Source organism: Sinohyriopsis cumingii, chromosome 13, assembly GCF_028554795.1.
Source record: "Sinohyriopsis cumingii isolate HCF-2022 chromosome 13, ASM2855479v2, whole genome shotgun sequence".
In the NCBI taxonomy this organism is placed as follows: Eukaryota; Metazoa; Mollusca; class Bivalvia; order Unionida; family Unionidae; genus Sinohyriopsis; species Sinohyriopsis cumingii.
This window is the reverse complement of record NC_142973.1, coordinates 24,893,584-24,918,680: the sequence shown is the minus strand read 5'-3', so window position 1 is coordinate 24,918,680 and position 25,097 is coordinate 24,893,584. Positions and strand designations below refer to the sequence as shown.

Sequence of the window (25,097 nt, the reverse complement as noted above, 5' to 3'; positions counted from 1 at the left end):
CATAATTAGCCCCATAACAAAACTGTAAGGCAGAATAACATAACCAGCCCCATAACAAAACTGTATGGCAGAGTAACATAACTAGCCCCATAACAAAACTGTATGGCAGAGTAACATAATTAGCCCTATAACAAAACTATATGGCAGAGTAACATAATTAGTACACAGAAAAAGAGAACAAAAGTTTATAGGTAAAACCACATAAAGAAACTTCCTTTAGCATTCCAAAAGCTATCTTTATTTTCATCTTAAGATTTATTTTCGGATAGATTTCTTCTCAAAAGCCAAATTAATCAAACTGGAATAAATTATTATACCAAAATTAATTAATTTTAAGTAAACAATATTAGATTTAGTTTATGAATTTGTTGCTACCATCTTCAAGTTATGAATATTAAATACCAGGAGGTCAAAACAAGTTATATATCAAGATTCATTTAATTATAAAAGAATATTGAAAACAATTCCTCTTAAGTTTAACTCACCAGTTTGTCATCTGATAGAAAAGACTACCGTATGAAGAAAAAATGTTACCTCTGATCTTAAGTGATGACAGCATCACATGAGACTTTGTAATGCAGTACATTATTCTAAACAAGTTATGGGTGCAGTTATCCATAGAAAGTCACACTGATATCAAATGTTGAATAGCTGACTAAATGCATAATGTGCGTCTTTGTTTCAATTCATAACCGATGAGAAATTGAATTTATGAATCAGTGTTAACCAATGTAAGCAAATTTTGTTGTAATGACACCATCAGTAGTTTTGTTCTCCCGAGAACTGCATCTAAAGAGGTAAGGGAAGCTACATGCCATCCTCTTTTGATGCTCCATGAATCTGATATATTTTTATTTTTTGTGTGTAGTTATTGTGTATGTCCTGATTAAAATTCAGATCTTCAACATATTTATTATAAGTAAATCTCAGTTTTGGGGTTTAGTACTAATAATAGTACCGTTGACTCCAACATCAACCATCTGAATTTCAGTCAAGGCTATTATGACGTAGCAGGGATAAGTAATCATGAGCCATGCTAAGAACATTCAGTTGGCTATGAAATACAGCAGTCACCTGACTTTTGATTTTGTAAATATTGACAGTGTGAACTTTCCTACAGGACAGTTGTCTGACCTGGTGACTAAGATAACCTAAGCAGACATGACATATTTGAATAGTTCAACTCACCACTTGATACTCAAGATGTTAATCTAAATTCTTTTGATCCATAAAGAAGGAAAGTTAGAAAACATGGATTACTTAGAGTAGTATGTGTACAATAATAACAAGGACCATGAATGAGATATCTCTGGAGGTATGTTCTTCCATCCCACCGTATGTCAATGAGTGTCACTTCAATGCCTCCAAACCATCAGTACTCTCAGTACTTTGATCATCCATGTATAAACTCTCTTTGTTGTATACTTCCCGTATTCAGTGAAACCATTTCAATTGAAACCCTGGCTACACTTCCTGCAAATCATTTACTGTTTTTGCTTTCATGACCCTATTTATTCAGAATCACTGTCTGTTCTAAACATATTCTCCAATTCCAACAACACTATATTCTGAAATCCTTGCCACTGCACATTATTGTCACATTTATTGGGTTGCATTTATAGACAGGTCTAACACAGAATAAATATACAGACGTTATGTTTTCTCCAAAAAATGCTATTTGATCAAGTACCAGAAATTGTCCCAAGTTAAGAATGTATTATTCATATTGAAATAATTGCAGTTTCAGAACATAGCAACATGTACAGTTTTACCATAACTCTTAACCGTAGCAATATTAAGCTTATTAATATTCAAAAATGGCTTGATGTTTGCACACGTTTAAGGTGCTAAAATATAACATGCAGCTTCACATTCTATTTATAGGTTTCTGTTTTATTTGGAATGTTTTTTTTTTCAGTATTGCATAACTCCATCTTAGAAAACATAATAATGCATTTTTTTCAGAATTACACATCTCCATCTTGGAGAACATATCAATAATCTGCTGTAATTCAATCAATGATGGAATGAAGTTTAAACGCCCTGTCTTAGCATTCTGAGTTGAATTTATTTTAACACTGTAAAAATTAAAGTAAGATCTAATGTGGTTGAGAGCTACTTACATGTCTCCAGTTTATATTTTGACTTTGATTTCTGAAATGTATTGTGTTTGTCATTCCTTTATGTTGACCTTCTCTTTCTGATTTCTTAATTCCTTGATTTATTTGAATGTGCTATTTTACAATGATGATTTTGAGGAGGAGGAGTGGAGGTGGAGGAGGATATTTACTGTGTGGATTAAACTCTCATACAGATTTAATCTTCATGTATATTGGTGACAAATGAGGATATTATTAAATAAAGTAATCTTCATTAATATCGGTGACAAGTGAGGATATCATTAAATGAACTGATCTTCATGAATATTGGTGACAAATGAGGATATTATTAAATAAACTAATCTTCATGAATATTGGTGACAAATGAGGATATCATTAAATGAACTGATCTTCATGAATATTGGTGACAAATGAGGATATTATTAAATAAACTAATCTTCATGAATATTGGTGACAAATGAAGATATCATTAAATGAACTGATCTTCATGAATATTGGTGACAGATGAGGATATTAATAAATAAACTCTATCACTTGATATGTGTAGCATTTTAAAATACTCCAGAGGACAGATTTTTAGTAAGAGTATCCAGTTCTGAACATATTCAGATTTACATACTTGTTATTTATTTTTATGTCCATGTTATGATTTGCTTTTTTAATGTTGACACATAAATTGGTCATTATTTTGATTAACCTAGTTAATCCATTACATATATTATCTCTTTTTTCATTGCACTCAATAATTTAGCTTGTACAAGAGAGAGTGATATCAATGAATGTTGTCCAGTTGGCATTGGATAAAAGTGAAATGTCGCGCCATCTGGTGGAAAAATTCTTAAATTTGAGCCGTCCTCTTTACTTTGATTATACACATCTTGTATGCCGCACTGCAAAAGAAGGTAAGTGCATTATATCTTAGAATTGTTATTCTCCCAGTGTTTAATTTGCATGGGTGGGGTGGCTAGGTTGAAATAGATCTTACTGTGTGCATTTTTCTGTTAACAATTGGGTTCTTAGAGAATAACATATTCAAACTGTTCATTGTATTTCAGTTAATGTTAGTACATATGTCAAGCAAGTTTGTAGTATTGCTTTTTGACACTTAGAATTTCCACATATAATATTTTCATGTTGCTATGGTAACAAAGCACAAAATCTTATGAAATTGAGGGAGCTTGAATTTAAGTAGCATATAAAGTAATGCTGATTATTCATAGGGTACTTTTCACTCATCCAAGCCAGCAGAATGTCATCATGATTTAAGTTAACTCTTATCGTTCATTTGAACAGTCATTTATCCAGACAAAATGCATATCTCCCTGGCTGTTCTGATAATAAATATTAAAGTGTAATCTGCTGATTGCATTGAAATAATGGTTTTAACTGTTTTAGAAGCTGCAGGAAATCATTCAGATGACCTTAGTCATGCAGTCCATGCAGATAATTGTGACTTGCATCCAGATGGAACTTGTGTTGTAGGAAAGACTTCATTTACACAGAGACATTATAGGTATGTTTGCTATTATTTTTGTCTTTTCTACATCAAACAGTTCAGAGACAAGACATGCTGGTGGAGGCGTCATTTATCATCCTATCCTCCAGCTTCATAGAAGGTGGACCTAAGTTTCACTTTGATAATAGGGAAATGTATGCCTGGCTCACTTTGTGAAAATTTATCAGTGGGTGGGGGTATTTGGGTTTTGACAGAGCTTTCTGCATCTTTTTCAGTAGAAATTATTATTAATATCCAGGAAACCAGTCTTTCACACAATTTTTTAAAACATTTTTGCCCACTTAAAAGAACTGTAAACGTTTAGATACATTTCTTGTTTTCTTTTTAAATAATAAAAGTTGTGCTGTGAATTAGAAAGGAATATTCTCCCATTACTACTAATCAAATTCCTTCCCATATACCTGTTTTATTACAAGTTGATTTATATCAAAGACTATCAAGGAACTGTTGTGCATTTATTATACACATCTACAAGTAGTTGCTTTTTATATCTATATCAGTGATAGTCAAATATTTGATTACATCTTTTAAACATCACAAAATAATTATGTTTTACACAACAAATGATTTAGTGCATCATAATTCGATTGAGTTACATAGATGCCGTTTTTGTTTTTTATTTCACTGTGGTCAATTGTAATATCATCAAACATTATTTTTTTGTGTATCATTATCTAGATTTATTAAATGAAATAATGTATTTGGGGGATGGGGTTAGATATCTAATATTTGTTTTTAGTTTTATTTTTTATTGTTTTGTTTGATTCTTCCAAAATGGTATACTTTGGTTGGTCATCATTGATAGTATATATGTTACATTCAAAATAACTGAAGAACTTCATTAAGAATTAATTAAGCAAAAAGGTTGACCTTTCCTTGTTCACTGCTTCTTTAAACATATAATGGCAATCAGGCAACAAGGAAAATAATGTATCGTTTCTTTCTTATCAACATCAAAATTTCCATTATAATGCTTAGTAATGTAAAAACAGGTTTGATTTTCTTCATAGCCATTAAGCTTGTACAATTTTAAATAATTTTTTAAGAGTTCTACATAATTTTCACTTGTTTGGGATTTTCATGTGTCTTCAAAACATGCTTCTTGGTTTGGTTATTGTCAACATTGCAGTTGGATTTTGCATGTATTAATACACTCATAAAAATTATATATATATATATATATATATATATATATATATATATATATATATATATAGTGTGTGTGTGTATTCCAAGATGAAGAACATAATAATATGATATAATATGTCATTGTATAATGTTACTTATTGTTTTAATTAATATCTATATGTTTATGTGATATTAGTTTGCAAAGCCAAATACGGATAATCATTGCATCACTATAATACACAATTTTTTTTGCAAAAGAACCAGTACATATCTAATTGACTAGTGATTATTCAGACAACACCTTTCACCAATCAGTGTTGTATAATTGCAAAACCATGAATGTCTCACCCATCTTAATCACAACACACTGGCCATAATTTTTGTTTTGGATCACTGCATGGTTCTTGTTTCCTGTATCAAATATTCTGTTGTGAATGTACAAGGTAATAATTTCAGTGTCCTGTATTTAGTTATCTTTGTACAGATGGTGTTGTATTTTTAACCATTCTAGCCAATATATTGTTGTTTGTTTTTGTTTCAAAGCAGTTCAACAAGTTTTATTATTGTGTAATAATTGGTAGTAATGATATCCACTAAACATTTAGTAGCACAATCTTGGGAATTTGTTGGACCAGCCAAATTTGAAATATTTAAAATCCTTATTAACCTTGGTAGTGATATTTTGTTTGTGCATGAGCTTGTTACCAATGATAAATTGCTTCTTACTGCCCTATCAGCACTTGCATAGTTGTTTCAAGCCAATAGAGACTTTTCAGAAAAATCCAAGTTACTGCCTCAGAACTAGTATTTATTCAGACTCAGGAGAAATTGTATGGAATGATTCATATATGCATGCAGATTGCTAACACTAAAAATGTCATTGGAAGTGATGCGTCTTCAAGATTGTTAGAGCAACCAAATAGAGACAAAGTGTGGAAAGGTTTTTGATGTAAAAAATCAAATATAATGGATTCTTTTCCATAAAAATATAGTTATTCAAGATGTGGGCACTGCTCCAATGGTCTAGTGGTGAGAGCGTCTGCCTTGGATGCGGGAGTTCGTGGGTTCGATCCCAAGCCCAGTCATACCAAAGACTTACAAAAATGGTACTAACAGCTGCCTCGCTTGGCGCTCAGCATTAAGAGGTTTGTGTTAGGACTGGTCGGCCTGGTGTCAGGATAATGTGACTGTGGGGGACATCATGCTACATGTCTGCGGCATGATGCCCCAGTGCTAGACATCACTATAAACTGTCTCACTGGAGACATCGTAGCAATATGACTGAAAAAATTGATAAAGCTACATTAAAAATCCAAATCACACACACAAGATGTGGGCATAGACAGTTATATTTTTGTCTACATATCACTTATATCTTCGATTCATAACTTTTAGGCCTAGGGCTTTTAGGTAATTACAACTGTACTTTCAAACATGTCTATACATTTCAGTATTGTGTATTATTTAGATGATGCAGTATTTCTGTAGTGTTATTAATCACAAATTGTCTCCATATAAAATGTAATTCTATCCACTTACTTATAGTTCATTGATAAGGAACCAATGCTACTCAAATGAAACAGAAAAATAATTATAGATTTAATTTGGTTGCCATGGCAACCAAAGGTAATGCTAGTGTTTCAAAGGTTTAACATATTTTGTAAAATAATATTGTTTGCAAACTCTTTTATCCAACTAAATACAGCATTCATTTTTTAAAGAACTCATTGTTGTCTGCCTGTTTTAATTGTGAAGATAAAATATTAATTATAATACATGTAGAACAATTATTTTATATAAATTACAATGTGAAGAGAATACTGTTTATGCAATGAAGTCAAGCTAAGCGAGTATAACAGAAAACTAATTTTCTCATTTGAAAATTACAGAAAGGTAGATATCTTCCAGTTTTTAAATGAAAACAGATCTATAAACAATTACTCTTGCTTGCATGAATAAATTTGACAGATACAATTGTCTGTGTGACAAATGTAATAACTGACACACAATCCAATTGGAGTTTTATCATAAACTGCAGTGGACTTAATTTTCTTATCACATCATTTACAGCAAAACAAATTAGAAAGTTTCCTTTCTGAATATTTTTGCTTTTAAATGTTCAAAAAAGTTTGGATTTCATTCATGGATTTAACAATTTTTATGGTCATCTCTAGACTCAGATAATTAATTAAATAAATATTTTTGCCATCTCCACTACTTATTCTTCTGTGCCTCTTAACTTTCCTTTACAATCTATTAACATGCAAACTGGATACATTATGTTTGTGATTTCTTTAATAGCTTTGATAATTAATGCAATGTTTAATTTATTACCAAAAGGATAGTTCTAGAATAACTTTCTTTGCAAGTTGATTTAAGATGTTATTTTTAATATTCTAATGTTCAGCTTGTTTGAGCTTAACTGTCAATGGTCTACCAAATTTACGTATTGGGTTAAGTAATATTCCACAGAATCAACATTTGAAAGTTTATAATGTAATATCATCAGGTACAGAAGTATCATCACAGCCATTTGTTTGGGTCTTCTCTTGACACAATAGAGTGGTGTACTATTTTCTGGTTACATATGGTATGACACATCAGCTGAGAACTGTTACCAAGCCAAACAAATTAACTTTTACTGCCACCTGAGGCTGAAATGCACAACAGAATGAACCACTGAGATGTAAGTTTGCAACACTTGAGGGGAGCTCTTGTGTCCAGTGTAGATGTCTGCAAGTGACCATTCTTGTCAGGTATTTGGAGCAGAGCTATTGATATAATGAGAGGCCTGAAAGTCACTATTACCGAAAGCACTGATGTATACATAATTCTTTCTTGTGGACTATGAGTCAGAGATGAAGACTTGTGAGGTTTCAGTAATGATGATTACTTGCAACCTGCCATAAATATTTGAAATAAAATAGATTTAATAAAATAGATTTAATAAAATACATTTCTCTGCAACAATCTCAACAGATTATGATTATGACCACGTTAATTACAAAATTATTATTGTTAATTAGATTATGTTGGTGGATATTGCAGTCATGGGATTGATCATTAATTCAATTAGATAAAGTTACAGCTGTATTTGTCTCTCAATGATAAACAGTGAAAACCACAAAATGCTAACTTTAGGTCTCAGCCTTACTGAATTGTAGGTAGTTATTTTTCATGCAAAAACAATATGGATTAAAATAAAGCACTTTATCAAAAACGTTTTTATTAAATAAAAGATTTTGTTCAATTTTCAGGGATTTATTTCCATGCAAACTTTTAAAATTGTGTGAGCAAGAAATTAAAAATAGCTGGTGATTTATTATTTTAAATACAGTGCCAAGCCTAAGCAGTTTTCCTTACAGAAAATTATTTAATATAGCATTAATTTATTACCTGTTTAAGTATCAGAGTATGACATTAGTTAATACAGTATTATTTTCAAACACACACTGAAACTCTTGAGAACAGTTAATGGATTAAATTGTCATGCAAGACTTTTAAGTTTAGTATGTAGTTGCAATCTGCTTTTGAAGTGTTCATATAATTTCAGATTAAAACGTTTTTTTCCCATAAAAATTAATGTGCTTGTTGTTTTCAATGGCAGTAGTGGATCAAAACTTTTCGAACACAATTTTATCAGAACAGCCTTTTTAAACATGTTTTGTTTAACTTCCTTATTATTCATGTTTATTATTCCCCATATATAGGTAGCAGTAGGTTGGAGAACCAAATTCTACTGATCACCTCACATTTCAGTACGAGTGCACATTACTTTACAGGGAACAATGATTAACACTAGTACATTCCTATTCTAATTCTAAACTCAATACAGAATTTAATATTGGCTACAAGAGAGGGAAAGAGAGAGAGAGAAAAGTATTTATTGTAGCCACTTTGTACATGTACACATATATACACACATAAGTTATGCACACATACGCATACATATGAAGCTCTTTTGTCTTTAGTTTATTATGCCAAGAATAAATTCTCTTATTCAAACTTGAACATTGTGCAGATGATTGTACTTACTCCTTATCCACCCAATAAAACTAATAAGTAATGACTGAGTTTTGGAACTGTTCCAACCTAAATGACATAAAGTCTCTAACGAGTTGTTACATAAAGATAACATGCTTTTAGGGACTTTTTCAGTTTTTTCCAAAATGTATTTGTTGGTAAAATTCTATGTATTACTTTAGCTTGAAAGAATCTCAGTCTGAGGACACTTTGTTAAAAATATTAGAAATCATTAATAATGGAGTTTTAAGGAAATCATCAGAGTTTTCTATGATAAATTTCTTATGTAATTCAATATGTTGCAAATACATCAGTACAGAATGTAATCAAAGTATTTCTCATCTTTATCATAAAATCTATACCAAAAGTGAAAAACATGTTTATATTTAGTATGGAAGTTGCAAAAAGCTCTTTTCATTTATGTTTAGAGGTGATAAGTTTTTTCACCCAAGTGAGTTTCAATCAATATACAAACAAAAAAATTGTTTATATTAAACATTTTCAAACTGCTTCAAAATTCTCTTAATATATAAAACTTTCCATTTTACTTCATCTTTCCTACCACCCCATACAAACTTATGGAAAACTACATCAAACTCTTGAATCTGGCTTTAGGAGGGTTTGGTAAACTTAGAAATAGGTGAATAATCTTAGATGAGCCCATTGCAATACAGGCTGTGAACTCTCAAACATGATCACTGCCTTATTTTTCTGCAAGACAAAAAAATTGCTAGTGACACATATTGATGATAGAGTTGTCACAATGTTTTGCATTAACTTGGAGGTGGTGTGGAAATATTCCAATCCAGTTTATACAAGAACATGCTTCCCATGGAGATGGATAGCCACTTAGCAGTGGTAATTGTAAGTACTGGGTAAGAGATTCTTCCCTTTGTCTATAGAAGATATAGAATTCTGGGAGGGCAGGACGAATGTGATGGGAAATGTATTAGATAAATTTGATGGAGGAAAAAATGTAAATTTTCATTTTGAAAAGCATCTTAATCATGCCTTACCTCTTTTATTAAAAAATACCTATTTACAAAAATTTAAATTTCAAAAGTTTTTCACTGCACACTCTCACAGCATAATGTGATTCCTAGAAAGATGATAATTTGAATAGGAAATGAAATTCCTTTTTCTGATAATTTTCCAATTGGAATTTATATATATATATATATATATATATATATATATATATATATATATATATATGGGCTTGATTGTCAAATTGCAAACTTTTACATTATTGCTATGAAGAATTGTAAAGTGGTATTTTTTTGATTATGAAAAAGACAGCATGTAGCAAATGGGAAGGTGGTAAAGAGAGTGCAGTTTAAGATAAACAAACTGATAAGAGAATTTATGTCAGTCAGTCTCGATGTCTGCCAACCAAAAAATAACAATACCAGTACTGCATAAAAGAGCTTCAAAATAACCAAATACTTTAGAAACATCTGAAAGAAACCATATAGAAATTAATATATATTTCTATGGGGCTTATTTGTGAAATTTGTGCAGCAATGCTGAAAAGGTATGCAATTCAATCAAGAAGAAATAACCAGATTGACATATTCACAAACTCCACTCAGATTTCACAATCAGATTTCAAAGGATGTGAATAAAGGGTTTTATGGGAGCAAATTATCTGCAAAACATAACAGTCAACATAATAAACTTATAATTTGCATGTATCTGTTTCATACAAGAGTCGTAATAGAGTTTCAAATAATATTTCAGTATTTGGTATTATCTAACATAATCAAACTGATTCCGGTCAACCTACTGTCTTAATTAGTACTGTCTTAATTAGTTACACTTCTGATTAATGATTAATGATACATTATTAATGCTTTAAGTAATTCAGGGATTGATAGTATCCAAGCTGAAACATTACATTTCAGTGTTAAATAATCAAATAAGTTTAAGGCATTCAGAAAGAAATATACATTTTTCCTTTAGAAAAAAATCTGGAAATATTGCTCTTAAAAGTAAATTTGGTTTTAAAAAAACAACACCAAAACAACTGAATACAATAACCTTGGAAAAGTTCTTTCTGGATTATTAAAGATGCCACAGGGCTTGTTAACAAATTAAAGTTTAGTAGGTTGGGAAATAATTTCATATATCGAAACTAAAGCAGGGAAATAAAATCATGTGCCATTTTTTGAACTTCTCATTAAACATGATAGTTGTTATCAAGAACCACATTTGAAAAAGTAATTGCAGATATCTGTGCAGTAATAACTTGTAAAATACTTATGATTAAAATGTCATTAAGTTACATTAATATGTCAAAGTACATTCTTAATTAAATTACAATCACACACAAAAAATGTTGTTATACATTTTTCAGCTAGAGCAAAAGAGACATTTGAAATAATAATATTCATGATAAAAATAATATAATATCCACTGCAAGCCTCTGTAAGCATGAAATGGTGAAAACATGATTAAAATAAAAGCAAGAACATTTGTAAAACACAAACTTAGAAATACCTTGCTGGCTCAATAAACATCAACTCCCAGAAACATCTCACTATCAGTGTGTGGGGAGGTTTCACCATTGTAACCATCTCCATACAGTCCTCCTTTCTGAGTGGAAGAGAGTGAAATATGAAAGTAAATTTGTATAGGAAATGTTTCAACAATATTAGTTGAAGTGTGCAATTACAAATTATTTTGATTCCCTACTGGTGCAAAATAAAAACTGACCAAGGACAAAAGTGGTGATACCTCTGTCCTTTCATTACTACAGCATTTGCTGTGAAATCTTTTACTCCTGAAAAGCAGCTTTAAGCTCCCTCTACCCTTCTCCCCCCTGGAATATTAGAAGAAGTTTTGTTCATCAAAGTGCGAACTGAAAATGTTAGAAACTTGGATGGTATTTTTTAATTTTTAAAGTCATTATGAAAGTTTGGTACATAGTTCTTCCTCATTATAGTGGCATTATTATCACATGATTCTCGATATAATGCAATACTGCTATGAACCCCATGCCCTAAGTCAAACCACTGTATTTGAATTGGTCCATCAAATGTGTAACAATACAGGTTGAAACTCCATCAAATATATGACAATGTGGGTTGAAAGTCTATTAAATATATGACAATATGGGTTGAAATTCTATCAAATGTGTAACAGTATGGGTGAGAAGTCCATCAGATTTATGCCAATATGGGTTGAGTCCATCAAATGTAAGACAATATGGGTTCAATGTTTATTAAATGTATAACAATAGGGGTTGAAAGTTATCAAATGTAGGACAATACAGGTTCAAAGTTTATTAAATGTATGCCAGCATGGGTGAGAAGTCCATCAAATGTATGCCAGTATGGGTTGGAAGTCCATCTAATGTAAGAGAAATTGGGTTGCAAGTTTATCAAATGTAGGACAATATGGGTTCAAAGTTTATTAAATGTATGACAATATGGGTGGGAAATGCATCAAATGGATGCCAGTATGGGTTTTGAAGTCCATCAAATGTAAGACAATTGAAAGTTTATCAAATGTAAGCAATATGGGCTTGGGAAAAAAAACAATATTATATCTATTTCCTTTTCAAAATATTATTATATGACAAAATAAAATGCACAAATAAGAGAAGTGAAAAAAATGTATTTTATTTACATAAACTAAAATTATAATTATATATATAACTGGCATTTATCTCACTCCCTGGTCATTTTCTGATCATTCTCACTATATCACAAAGTAGTGCATAACAATCGGCAGTTATTTATCCCAACAATCACATTATAGTGAATGATAGCTGTACTATGACAACTACTCAAGTATTAAGAAAATGCTGAGTCTGCTATGCTATGAGTACAAGTGCATTTACATAATTAAACATGACCCAATGTAGGTTTTGACAGTATTATGTATGGATTGTGATTAATAAGTAACTGATTGATGGATGTGTGATATGTCTCTAATATCCTTGTATCAACTTGTTAAGAAAGTTTCATTCTATAAATTCAAATTAAGCTGTGAAATCTCTTTTTTTATTAAAAAAAATGAAAATTTAAAATGATGGACCTACCCTGATGAGGTTTATAAGTTTTGCACACTCCTCTTCTGTTGCTAGACCATCTGCTACAAACCTTTCTCTTCCAAGTAGATCCTTCTCACCTGACTTGATGATTTTCACACCTGATAAAAATATGCCATAAAATATGACTAATTTAAACAATAACAAAAGTCCCTCTAAGGGACTGATGCTTTACTGTCTGTATGCAGTAAAAGATGACTAATGGAAACAATAACACAAATTCCTTTAAGGGACTGATGCTATAAAGTCTGTATGCAGTTTAAAAAAAGACTAATGCAATCCACATTATTAGTCCCTCTAAGGGACTGATTCTCAACTTTTTATATGCTGTAAAACGTGACTAATGCAAATGAGAAAAAAAAACAAAGAGTTAGTGTATAGTGAATTTTCACAGTCCTGAATAAATCCATTGCAAATATACCATATTTACTAGCATGTAAGTCCAACTGTAAACTGCGTAGTTCTATATCTGCTGTCACACAATGCATCAAGATATCAAGGTTTGTGCAATATGTTAGGCGTAATCAATAGAACAAACAAAATGGACCCTGATCTGTAGATACACTATGCTATAGCAGATCAGGATTTTTGTAGTTCATTGTTTGACTTGATGTGTAAACAAGTATATATAGTAATGCAAGAAGGATACAACAGTGATGGACATTTTGAAAAATGTTGTTGTTGTTGTTGTATGGTTTAGTGCCATTTTTCAGCACACGATAGGCTATACAAAGTGGCCAGTATTAATAATGGAGGAAGAACCTGGGAAAATCCCGGAAAGTTGGGCCATTCATTGATTTACTTTGTGTACTATCCACTTTAGGGATATCTGAAAAATTCAGTGATGCTTCAAGATCAACTGGGTCTACAGTGTCATAAGAACACATTAGTTTTTAATAGTATAAATTAGTTTCTGTTAAGATTTCTAGCTCATTTTGTGTAAATGTTCCATATTGTTTAGTTAAATTTGGCATCATCTTACTTGTATAATTCCTATTTTCCAAATTATGGAAATATTTGGAAACCCTTTCCCCATCTTCAATCTATTTTGCCTAGATCTTACTCTAACCCATTCCATTATTTGGCAAAAATTTCCACTGACTGGCTCTTCTTCCTTTCTTTATGTAGATAATTTATATTGTTTTACTCTTCTAAAATAGTAATCTCATTTGTAATTTGATACTCTTGTTGAGCATGTTTTTTTTTCTTTTATGAAGCATAAGAAATAGTTTTCCCTCTAACAAAAGCATTAAAAAAATAATTGGCCATTGATGGAGAATCTAATCTCAGAAGTTGTATCTGGTTCCATGTTATAATTTGCTGTGGCCTGAGACATATTTGTTCTGGACTGGTACTCTTGAATTGAGTCCTTAACAAGCACTTGTATTGTAAATCTTTCAAAAGAGAGCTGTTAAATTTCCAAAATATTCTGTGTTTTTCTGTTTTTCGAAAAGAAAGCATTAGTTGGACTAGGGAATGGTCTGTTCTATAACCTGGTTTTATAGAGGCATCATTTTCCATAGTAAAAAGAGTTTCTGAAACTAGGAAGAATCTAACCTTGAGGGGGTTATTCTTTCTCCATGTGTGTCGTTAATTTGAATCCAAAATTCTTTCTCACCAGATATCAATTATATTATATTCAGTACAAATACCAATTACTGCATCTAATGCCTTATTTACTGAGTTGTAATTATATGTATCGAGAGCTTGATTCATAACTAGGTTGAAGTATCCTCCAAAACTTAGATGCCAATATTTAAATCCTCGATATCGGACAGCCTCACATCAGTGTAATAATTTGTTGTGTCAACATTAGGACCATAAATGTTCATAAGTGTGTACCTGTAGTTTTGAGTTGAAATATCTAAAACTATCTTGTTGCCATTTACATCTACTTTTACACTATGTATGGTAAACTAAATACAATTTAATACAATAGCAGACCTTTGAATTGGATGCAAAATGCCCAAAATATTGATGATACATTCATACACTATGTATGGTAACTAAATACAATTCAATACAATAGTGGACCTTTGAATTGGATGCAAAATGCCCCAAAAATTGACGATACATTCATAACGCAAGATGATCTAATATATGTCTCCCATCATTTTAAAAAAATGTGTATCTTGCAATAGATATGCTGAGTATTCCTTCTTAAGTAATTCACAACATTCCCTCTTTGACTGGGTCCCCCCAAACCCTGGCAGTTCATATAGGCAATTCACAACATCCCCTCTTTGACTGAGTCCCCCCAAACCCTCGCAGTTCATATAGGCAATTCTCAGTGAGTCATCCATTCCTTTGATACAGAATTCTTCATGTTTGACATTGATGAGAACATTTCTTCTAGAATCTGCAGGGACGTTCTTATCCAAAACTGACGTTGTGAACATTTGATTTGTTTGACATTGATTACATATAAAAAGAAAGTTCATATTGTCAGAGAGAGAGAGAGAGAGAGAGAGAGAGAGAGAAAAGATGAAAGAAAAAGATGTAAAGATAGCAAAAGATGATAATCTGAAACAAAATGTAATACAAAGTGTCAAATCATTGAATCTCTTAGTTCTCAAACATTTTTAGGAAAATCAAAAAAGAAAATATATTCAGCTTTGTATGTTCATTGGCTGAAACTAGCTGTGTAAACATTATACAAAATGAAGTTGATGAGGTGAAAAAGATTTCCATTAAATATTCACCATTTGAATGTAAGTCTAAATTATTAGACTGCAAAGTCATATACATTTCATGTTGCTGTCATAAGATTGGGTTCAGTAAGTAGTATATAGTCTCTCAACATCTCTCAGATTCATTTCCTTTTAAACTTAATTGGAGAAATAGGGTGAGGCTAAGCAAAAGGAACTTTATAGCACAAGAAGTGTCGAATGTTTTTTCTCTCATTTTTCTTTTCTTGTTTTTTTTTTTTTTTAATTTCCATTATGCAATGAAAAGAATAACTCAGAGTCAAAACACCACCCGAAGAATGACTGGTTGCAATGTATCACCCAATAAAACATATGGCACTTTACATGGCAGACTCGCTGATAAAACAAACTTGGCTGCTGGTTTAAGTTGGATTTTGTGGAACTTGAATTTGTTACTGAATGGGATGGACATGTCACAGCACTTGCATATCAACATGTGGTATACTCCTGTAGAAAATCAATTCTCAAAGTTGGAAAATTCAGCATATTGCTATTTATGCCTCTAAAATTCCACACGAAGTGATAATCAATTGTATTCTAATTAAGACTACCCCATACGTAAATGTTAAAGATGGCAGCACATGCAGAACCAATTGTCAAATCGAGAGAATCTGCTTGGTAAACTGTGCAGAAAATGAAGAGGAGGACTACTGGAGAGAACAGCATCACACATGTGATAAGGGCCTAGCAGTGCTGTAGAATTGGTTTAATTCAAAAGCCTTTCTTTGGATGAAAAATTAGTAACTCTATTCTTGAAGCTATCAAACATTGATAGCTTGAGTGAAAATGTATGTGTTACTGAATGCCCGCTGGGTCTTCTGCTTGCGTAGAACAAAACTGTCAACAAAAAGGTAAAGTTGTTGGAATACAAGTTGATAGATCTGCATGCGAGAAATAGGAGAGGCAATCTTTAATTTAGAGGGATACATGAGTCATTGGGGGAACATTGTATTGACATAATTAAGGATTTTCTAAAGCTCTCAGCTTTATCTTGACCCCAAGGAAGTTAATATAAAAATGTGCACATCGTGTCGGTAGGAGGTACATGCCTCGTGGTTCTGGACACAAAGACAAAGGATATAATCATCCTATAATTGCTGCATTCATGGATTATCAGAACACCAAACTGATCCTGAATAGTGCTAAGAATCTGATCAACAAGTCAGTACATATTCATAGGGATTATCCCAAGGAGATTAGTACATATTCATAGGGATTATCCCAAGGAGATTAGTACATATTCATAGGGATTATCCCAAGGAGATTAGTACATATTTGTAGGGATTATCCCAAGGAGATTAGTACATATTCATAGGGATTATCCCAAGGAGATTAGTACATATTTGTAGGGATTATCCCAAGGAGATTAGTACATATTTGTAGGGATTATCCCAAGGAGATTAGTACATATTCATAGGGATTGTCCCAAGGAGATTAGTACATATTCATAGGGATTGTCCCAAGGAGATTACCAAAGTGAGGAGAATAATATGGTCAAAATATAAAGCAGCCAAGTGGAAAGGTAAACTTGCCTCTATTAGATTCTGAGTGAAACTTATTGCTAATGGAAAGCTATAGCACAAGTTCCCAGTTTGGAACGAAGTGATAAAGGGTACTTGCTGTGTTTTGGGTGGTCTTGATTTCTGGAATGAGGCTAATGATACTGAAGAGGCAGAGATTATTTTGCACTTGTTACCACAAGCTGTACAACATGATCATTCAACAGAGGTCTTGATCTAGTTGTTGCTACTCAAATCTAGGAACCCTGAAAATGTTCACGTCTTTTTCTGGAAGACTTATGATGCTATGTGGTGAAAGCCACGAGCCCGCAGAAGCCATAAAGCAGACCACTCTTCTATCAAACAGGAGAATTAACATCGCAACATGGAATGTGAGGAAATGAATGAGGCAGGAAAAACAGCACAGGTAGCAGCAGAGATAAGGAACTACAACCTTTCCTTATGGGCATTAGCGAGACAAGATGGATTCAATCTGGACAAAGAAGGCTGATGACAGGAGAGATGCTACTGTATTCAGGACATGAGGAAGATAATGCACCTCATAGACATGGGGTGGGGCTCATGCTGTTGAAGCAATCATATATTGCACTAATAGGATGGGAACCAGCAAAGAAAAAGATAAGGACCAGTTTTACAAAAGAATACAGAACATAGTAGAGAACTTCCCAGACAAAGACATCAGCATCTTCATGTGTGACTTCAATGCCAAAGTTGGGTCAGACAACACAGGGTATGAACAAGTCATGGGGATCCATAGCCTGGGCAAGATGAACGAAAATGGAGAGAGATTCACAGACCTTTGTGCAGTGAACAACCTGGTCATCGGGGGTACCATCTTTCCCCACAAGAGAATCCACAAGAACACATGGATATCACCAGACCATGTGACAGAAAATCAGATTGACCACATCTGCATAGCCAAGAAGTTCAGAAGATCCCTGCAAGATGTGAGGGTGAAGAGGGGAGCAGATGTGGCATCTGACTACCACTTAGTTGTTGCAAGGCTGAAACTTAAGCTGAAGAAGAACTGGATGGACACAAAAGAGAAGAAAACAAAATATAACATCAGCCTGTTGAAAGATCAAAAACTAAAGAAGAATACAGACTGACACTTAACAACAAGTACCAAGTGCTACAAGAGCTTCTTGAAGATGAGGAAGACAGTGCTAACAACAGATGGCAGAAAGTTAAGGAGGCAGTAAAATCAACATGCCAAGAAGTACTAGGCTCCATGATACACCAGCAGAAAGAATAGATTTCAGCTGAAACAATGCGCAAAATTCAGGAACGGAAACAGAAGAAAGCAGCAGTAAATAGCAGTAGGACAAAAACTAAAAATATAAAAGTACAAAAAGAGTACACTGACACCCACAGAGAGGTGAAAAGAAGCATCAAGATAGACAAGAGAAACTACCTTGAAGGACTGGCAGCAGAGGCAGAAGTGGCCGGAAGTGGTAACATGAAGAAGCTGTACAACATCACTAAGAAGCTGTCTGGCAAGTACAGCAAAACAGAGAGACCCATAAAAGACAAGCAGGGAAAGACCATGGCAAGTACAGAACACCAAATGAATAGATGGGCAGAGCATTTTGAAGAACTGTCAAACAGGCCAGCACCACTAAATTCCCCAGAAATCCACCCAGCCAACGCAGATCTCTCCATAAGCTGTGACAATCCCACCAGAGACTAGATCAGGAAAGCAATCACCCAGCTGATGAACAGCAAGGCAGCTGGACCTGATGACATCCCAGCAGAAGCTCTCAGAGCAGACCTAAAGGCTTCAGTGTAAATGCTATACCCCCTCTTTGAGAAGATCTGGATGAAGAAGAAATACCGACTGACTTGAGAAAGAGGCACACCTCATTAAGATCCCAAAGAAAGGCGACCTCAGCAACTACTCCAATTACAGAGGAATCACACTCTTGTCAGTACCATGGAAAGTCTTTGACCAGGTCCTCTTGGAGAGGATGAAGGAGGCCGTCAACCCACAGTTACAAGATGAGTAAGAGGGCTTCCGGCAGAACGGATCATGTGCGGACCAAATAGCTACTCTTTGCATCATAGTTAAGCAATAATTGGAGTGGAATTCTTCACTCTACATCAAGTTCATCGATTATGAGAAGGCATTCGAAAGTGTAGACTGACAGACACTCTGGAAACTTCTTTGCCACTACGGCATCCCAACCAAGCTGGTGAACCTGATCAAGAACACTTATAACAGAATGTCCTGCAGAGTCATTCATGCAGGACAGCAAACAGACAGCTTCCTAGTGTGGACTGGCATGAGGCAAGGCTGCTTGCTGTCGCCATTTCTCTTCCTTCTCACAATCGACTGGATTATGAAAACATCCACCAATGGGTGGAGAAATGGGATCCAGTGGACATTGTGGAGTCAAGTTGAGGGCCTGGACTTTGCTGATGACCTAGCACTCTTGTCCCATAGTCAGTAACAAATGCAGGACAAGACCGACATACTGGCAGCCACATCAGCACAGGTTGGATCAACATCCTCAAAGACATGACCAAGATCCTCAAGGTCAGTTATGCCAGTAACAACCCAGTCACACTGCAGGGAAGTCCCCTTGAAGAGGTGGAGTCTTTCACATACCTGGGCAGCATTATCAACTAGCAAGGTGGCACAGACACAGATGTCAAGGCAAGGATCGGAAAGGCGAGAGCAGCTTTCATACAGTTCAAGAACATCTGGAGCTCCGAAGAAATTTCCTTGACTACCAAGATCAGACTGTTCTACTCCACTATGAAGTCAGTCCTACTGTATGGAGCAGAGACCTGGATAACCACCAGGTTGACTGTAAAGAGAGTTCAGACCTTCATCAACAGCTGCCTAAGAAGAATTCTCCAGATCTGCTGGCCAGATACCATCAGCAACACCAACCTGTGGCAGAGAACCTCCCAGCTTCTGGTAGAGGACGAGATCAAAAAGAGAAGTTGGGGTTGGATAGGAAACACTCTATGTAAGCCACCAACCAACATTACCAGACTGGTTTTGAGATGGAACCCTCAAGGCAAGCAGAGAATGGGATGACCAAGAAACACCTGTCAACGCGACCTTGAGGTGGACATTACTAAGATGGGTCACACCTGGAGTCAGCTCGAGGGAATGGCAAGGACAGAAGCCTCTGGCAATTTCTTGTGGGTGTCCTATACCCTGGCAGGGGCAATGGGCAATACTGACTGAGAATGTTCTCAGAGGTCATACAAACCATTTTGCTGTGTTGGATCATGATCTTAATGCAAATATTTGACCAGACCATGAGATGGATGATGAGAAGTTGACAGATTCTGAAACTCACTGATTTAGAATGACCTGCTTATCTCCAATAATAACTCTGCTACCCTGAGCATGATAATGGACTGGATTGGGTGGGGTGGGGGATCTGGAGTTCATTTATTATTGTTTTCTGTTAGGGAATCAGTTCAAGAATCTTTAGGATTCAGTCCATTTGAACTAGTTTTTGGACATGCTGTTCATTGACCATTGAAGTTGTTAAAAAGAAACTTCTTTCAGTTGAAGATTCACAAATTAATCTTCTTGAATACATTTCTAATTTTAAATATAAGGCTTATGAAGTTGCAAGAATGAATCTGCACTCAACTCAGTCAAAAATTAAATTATGGCATGACAAAAATACCAAAGAAAGAAACTTTTTGCCTGGTTATAGAGTTGTGGCTCTCTTGCCCTTACCTCAAAATCCACTTCAGGCTAAGCACTAAGGTCCTTGCACAGCTGAAAAGAAAGGAAGTGATTTAAATTATTTCATTAATTCTCCTGCGAGGCAAAAACAACAACAACTTTAAGGAGTATGTTGATTGAGATGGTCATGTCAATCACGCAGTCAATTTAGTGCTACCTGTCCCACACAGTGAGGATTTAAGAGATGGAATGCAATTGGACTGTAGTGACTTTGGTGTAGTCAGTCTTCAAAATTCAGATATACTGAATAATCTGGACCTGAAAATTTACATCTACATCCAGAAGAAAAGAGTGAAATGAAACAACTATTGTTTGAATATGAGCACTTGTTTCAAGATGTTCCTAAACAAGCAAATAAAATCTACCAGGACCATGAAATTGTAGATTCTACACCTGTGAAACAGCATCCATACAGGATGAACCCTCTTAAACATGAATGTTTGAAAAAAAGAAATTCAGTTTAAGAATGACTTTATGGAACCAAGTAAAGTGACTGGAGTTCACCATGTATTCTTGTACTAAAAAACATAATACTTTAGTATGTGCACTAACTATAGAAAAGTGAAAAGTGTGACCAAAACTGATCCATTTTTCTTGCCAAGAATCAATGATTGCATAGATAAAATTGGAAATGCAAAACACATGTTTGTCACCAAATTTGACCTTTTGAAAGGATTCTGGCAAATTCCACTTATGGAGAGGGCAAAGGAAATTTTGACACTCGTAAATGCAGAGACTCAGATCTGCCATCTCATAATGTGCCAGTAGATCTGGGTCTATGCAGCTTGTTGGGAGGATTCAGTAGAACAGACTGGGCCAAAATCTGCGCAGTTTGTTGGGGGTAATCAGTAGACCAACATGGACCATAATCTGTCAGCACATTATGCAACAGCAGATCAGGTCTATGTTGTATGCAATGTGACCGATCTTATAAGTGAGTATATATGGTAGTAGAGGAATGCATACAGACGGAGGCTTCTTTGATTGTGACTTATAGTTCATCAAATGCAGAGGCAAATCTGCCATTCATTTATTTTCATATGATATTTTCTATTTCAGATATTAACCATATCTCCAAAGAGTTTTATGAAATAAGTCAGACTTGGTAAATTCTATCTAGGATATATACTGGAAGGCTAGATTTTATTATTTTTGTAAAGTTTAACTTTTTCCTGTAAATAACAGACCACAAAATAATTGAAAGTCCCTTTAAGGTGCATTTAACTATTCTGTAAATCTCATTTCATTCCAAGCTCCCCAAAACACAACAGTTACACACATATACACACTCCAGGTACACCAAGTTATACATATTTCACACATATGCAGACTGGCACAACCTTATTAATCTTTTTTTTTTTCCAGTGCAATTTTGTACCTGAATGAGGACATAGAAGGGGGAGATTTCTTCTTTGCTTATCCAAATACATCTGTACAGGTCAGTTTTCTACATTTGGTCAGTTTTTTATTATATATTTTTCAGATGCAGTTTGTTATTTCAAACATTCCAGCTGTGTTTTTTTTATAATAAAAGCCATTAGTCAATTAAAATGATCCACTATTTCCTTAAAATTATGTTTGAGGTTCATTTTCATACATCTGTATGATGGAGCCTGGCAAACCAAATAGTCCAGTTTCATATATCTGTATAATGGAGCCAAACCAAAGAGTCCATTTTTGTACATCTGTATGATGAAACCAAACTAATGAGTCCAATTTTTTACATCTGTATAATGGAGCCAAAGCAAAGAATCCATTTTCATACATCTGTACAATGGAGCCAAAGCAAACAGTCCATTTTCATACATCTGTACAATGGAGCTAACCCAAAGAGTCCATTTTTGTACATCGGTAGGATGGAGCCAAACCAAAGAGTCCATTTTCATACATGTGTATGCTCATTGCTGGAGCCAAACTAAAGAGTTCATTTTCATACATCTGTACGATAGAACCAAACCAAAGAGTCTATTTTCATACATGTGTATGATGGAACCAAACCAAAGAGTCCCATTTTTGTTCATCTGTATGATGAAGCCAAACCAAAGAGTCCATTTTCAAACATCTGTCTGACAGAACCAAACCAAAGAGTCCATTTTCATACATCTGGAAGATGGGGAGAAACCACAGAGTCCATTTTCATGCATCTTATGATGGAGCCAAAACAAAGAGTCCAGTTTCATACATCTGTACAATGGAGCTGAACCAAAGAGTCCATTTTCATACATCTGTAAGTTGGAGCCAAACCAAAGAGTCCAGTTTCATACATCTGTAAGATGGAGCCAAAGCAAGAGTCCATTTTCATACATCCATATGCTGGAGCTAAAGCAAGGAGTCCATTTTCATACATCTCTACAATGGAAGCAAAGCCAAGAGTCTATGTTTGTCCATTTTTGTACATCTGTTCAATGGAGCCAAACCAAAGAGTCCATTTTCATACATCTGTACAATGGTGCCAAACCAAAGAGTCCATTTTCATACATCTGTACGATGGAGCTAAACCAAAGAGTCCATTTTCATACATCTGTATGATAGAGCCAAACCAAAGAATCCATTTTCGTACATCTGTATGATGGAGCTAAACCAAAGAGTCCATTTTGATACATCTGTATGATAGAGCCAAACCAAAGAGTCTATTTTGATACATCTGTATGATAGAGCCAAACCAAAGAATCCATTTTCATACATCTGTATGATAGAGCCAAACCAAAGAATCCATTTTCATACATCTATACAATAGAGCCAGCTAAAAGAATCTGTTTTCATACATTTGTATGATGGAGCCAAACCAGAGTCCTTTTTTGTAAAACTGTATGATGGAGCCAAACCAAGGAGCATTGTGATACTAACGTTTAGTTTCCTTTGTAACAGTGTTCTGCTCAAATCTATCAGTTATCTAACTCTTATGACCAATTCAAGACCGCCCTGGTGGCCTAGTGGTTAGAGCGTCTGCCTCGGATGTGGGAGGTCATGGGTTTGATCCCCGGCTGAGTCATACCAAAGACTTACAAAAATGGTACTAACAGCTGCCTCGCTTGGCGCTCAGCATTAAGAGGTTAGTGTTAGGACTGGTCGGCCTGGTGTCAGGATAGTGTGACTGGGTGGGACATCATGCTACATGTCTGCGGCATGATGCCCAAGTGCTAGACATCACTATAAACTGTCTCACTGCAGACATCGTAGTGATATGACTGAATAATTGTTAAAGCTACGTTAAAAATCCAAATCACACACACAAACACCAATTCAAAATGGCCAGTGAAAATTATCAGGGATCAGGCAAATTTTCAAATTTCTGGATGTGTATTGATTCAGGACTGATCAGTAGTTTTCTTTAATGTACAAGATGTTCTGCTGAGAATATTGTGAACTATGTTCATTACAAGTCCACACTTTCTACTGGAATTAAACTTTACATTTTGTTTTGCTCTAACTCATACAAGCACTTTACTCTCATCCATCAGTACTAGTAAATACTTAGCAGAAGGAGAGCGGAATGGTCTCAATTTATAATTACTTACAACAGGTGTTAGAAGGGTCACAGAATAAGGTTGGTTGGGCAGAAAACAAATGATCTCACATTATCAAATTGAGGTTGTTAACATCATCATCTTTTATTTTTCAACATTATCTGGATGAATAAGGTTATGTCTGGCAGAATAAATAATGCTGAGTACTTGCCTGACTGGATTAGTGGATCTCTAAAATTTCTTCAAGCCCTGCTACTCGCAGCTCAAAATAAAAGAGTAGTTATATTATGATCTAATCTGTATGTCACATTTTACCTAGGTGTATCGTACTAAATAATAACAAAGAAAAATAGTTACACAATTTTGCTAATAACATGAAGTGAAAGAAAATGATAAAATGATTTGCATCCTTTCGTAAATGAGACACAGAGGCTTTCAGTTGTGGAAAAAGTGATGAGATCCCAGTAATTATGTCACACTGAACCGATATACAGTTTTCCCATATACTGTGCAGTCAAACCTGTGAATAGTGGTCAACTGACTTTTTAACACAGCTGATCTTGGTATACATTAATCACCTATCAAACTTACTTTTTCAACCATACCATGCACTTAAAACCATTGTTGTTGTTGTAGCAGGGTTTAATGCCATTTTTCAGCACACGATAGACTATACATGGCGGCCAGTATTAATGGTAGAGGAAGAACCTGGGAAAACCCTGGAAAGAACCACCGACCCACATGAAGCTACTGGCAAGCTTTCTCACATACCCATCACTTCTAATTATCTTGGATGACTGTTTATATGCAAGAGACTGTGCATATTTATTATACCTTATCTTTAGA

At 34.3% G+C, this 25,097-nt stretch overlaps 2 protein-coding genes across 2 annotated transcripts in view; one reads left to right on the top strand and one right to left on the bottom strand.

Moving 5' to 3' along the window:
- LOC149785077 (prolyl 3-hydroxylase 1-like) overlaps nt 1-15,240 on the bottom strand; it is a 47,945-nt gene extending 32,705 nt beyond the window's left edge. The window contains exons 1-3 of the mRNA XM_089931255.1: nt 15,105-15,240; nt 12,833-12,942; nt 11,287-11,382 (exon numbers count right to left, since the gene is read on the bottom strand). Of these exons, the coding sequence (XP_089787381.1) occupies nt 11,296-11,382; nt 12,833-12,942; nt 15,105-15,240 (333 nt within the window). The 3' untranslated portion in view covers nt 11,287-11,295. The remainder of the gene's footprint in view (nt 1-11,286; nt 11,383-12,832; nt 12,943-15,104) is intronic.
- Nucleotides 1-25,097, top strand: part of LOC149785076 (prolyl 3-hydroxylase 1-like) — a 75,125-nt gene that overhangs the window by 47,462 nt on the left and 2,566 nt on the right. Inside the window, exons 15-17 of the mRNA XM_089931273.1 lie at nt 2,872-3,022; nt 3,525-3,633; nt 22,150-22,222. Coding sequence (XP_089787399.1) covers nt 2,872-3,022; nt 3,525-3,633; nt 22,150-22,222 — 333 coding nt within the window. The remainder of the gene's footprint in view (nt 1-2,871; nt 3,023-3,524; nt 3,634-22,149; nt 22,223-25,097) is intronic.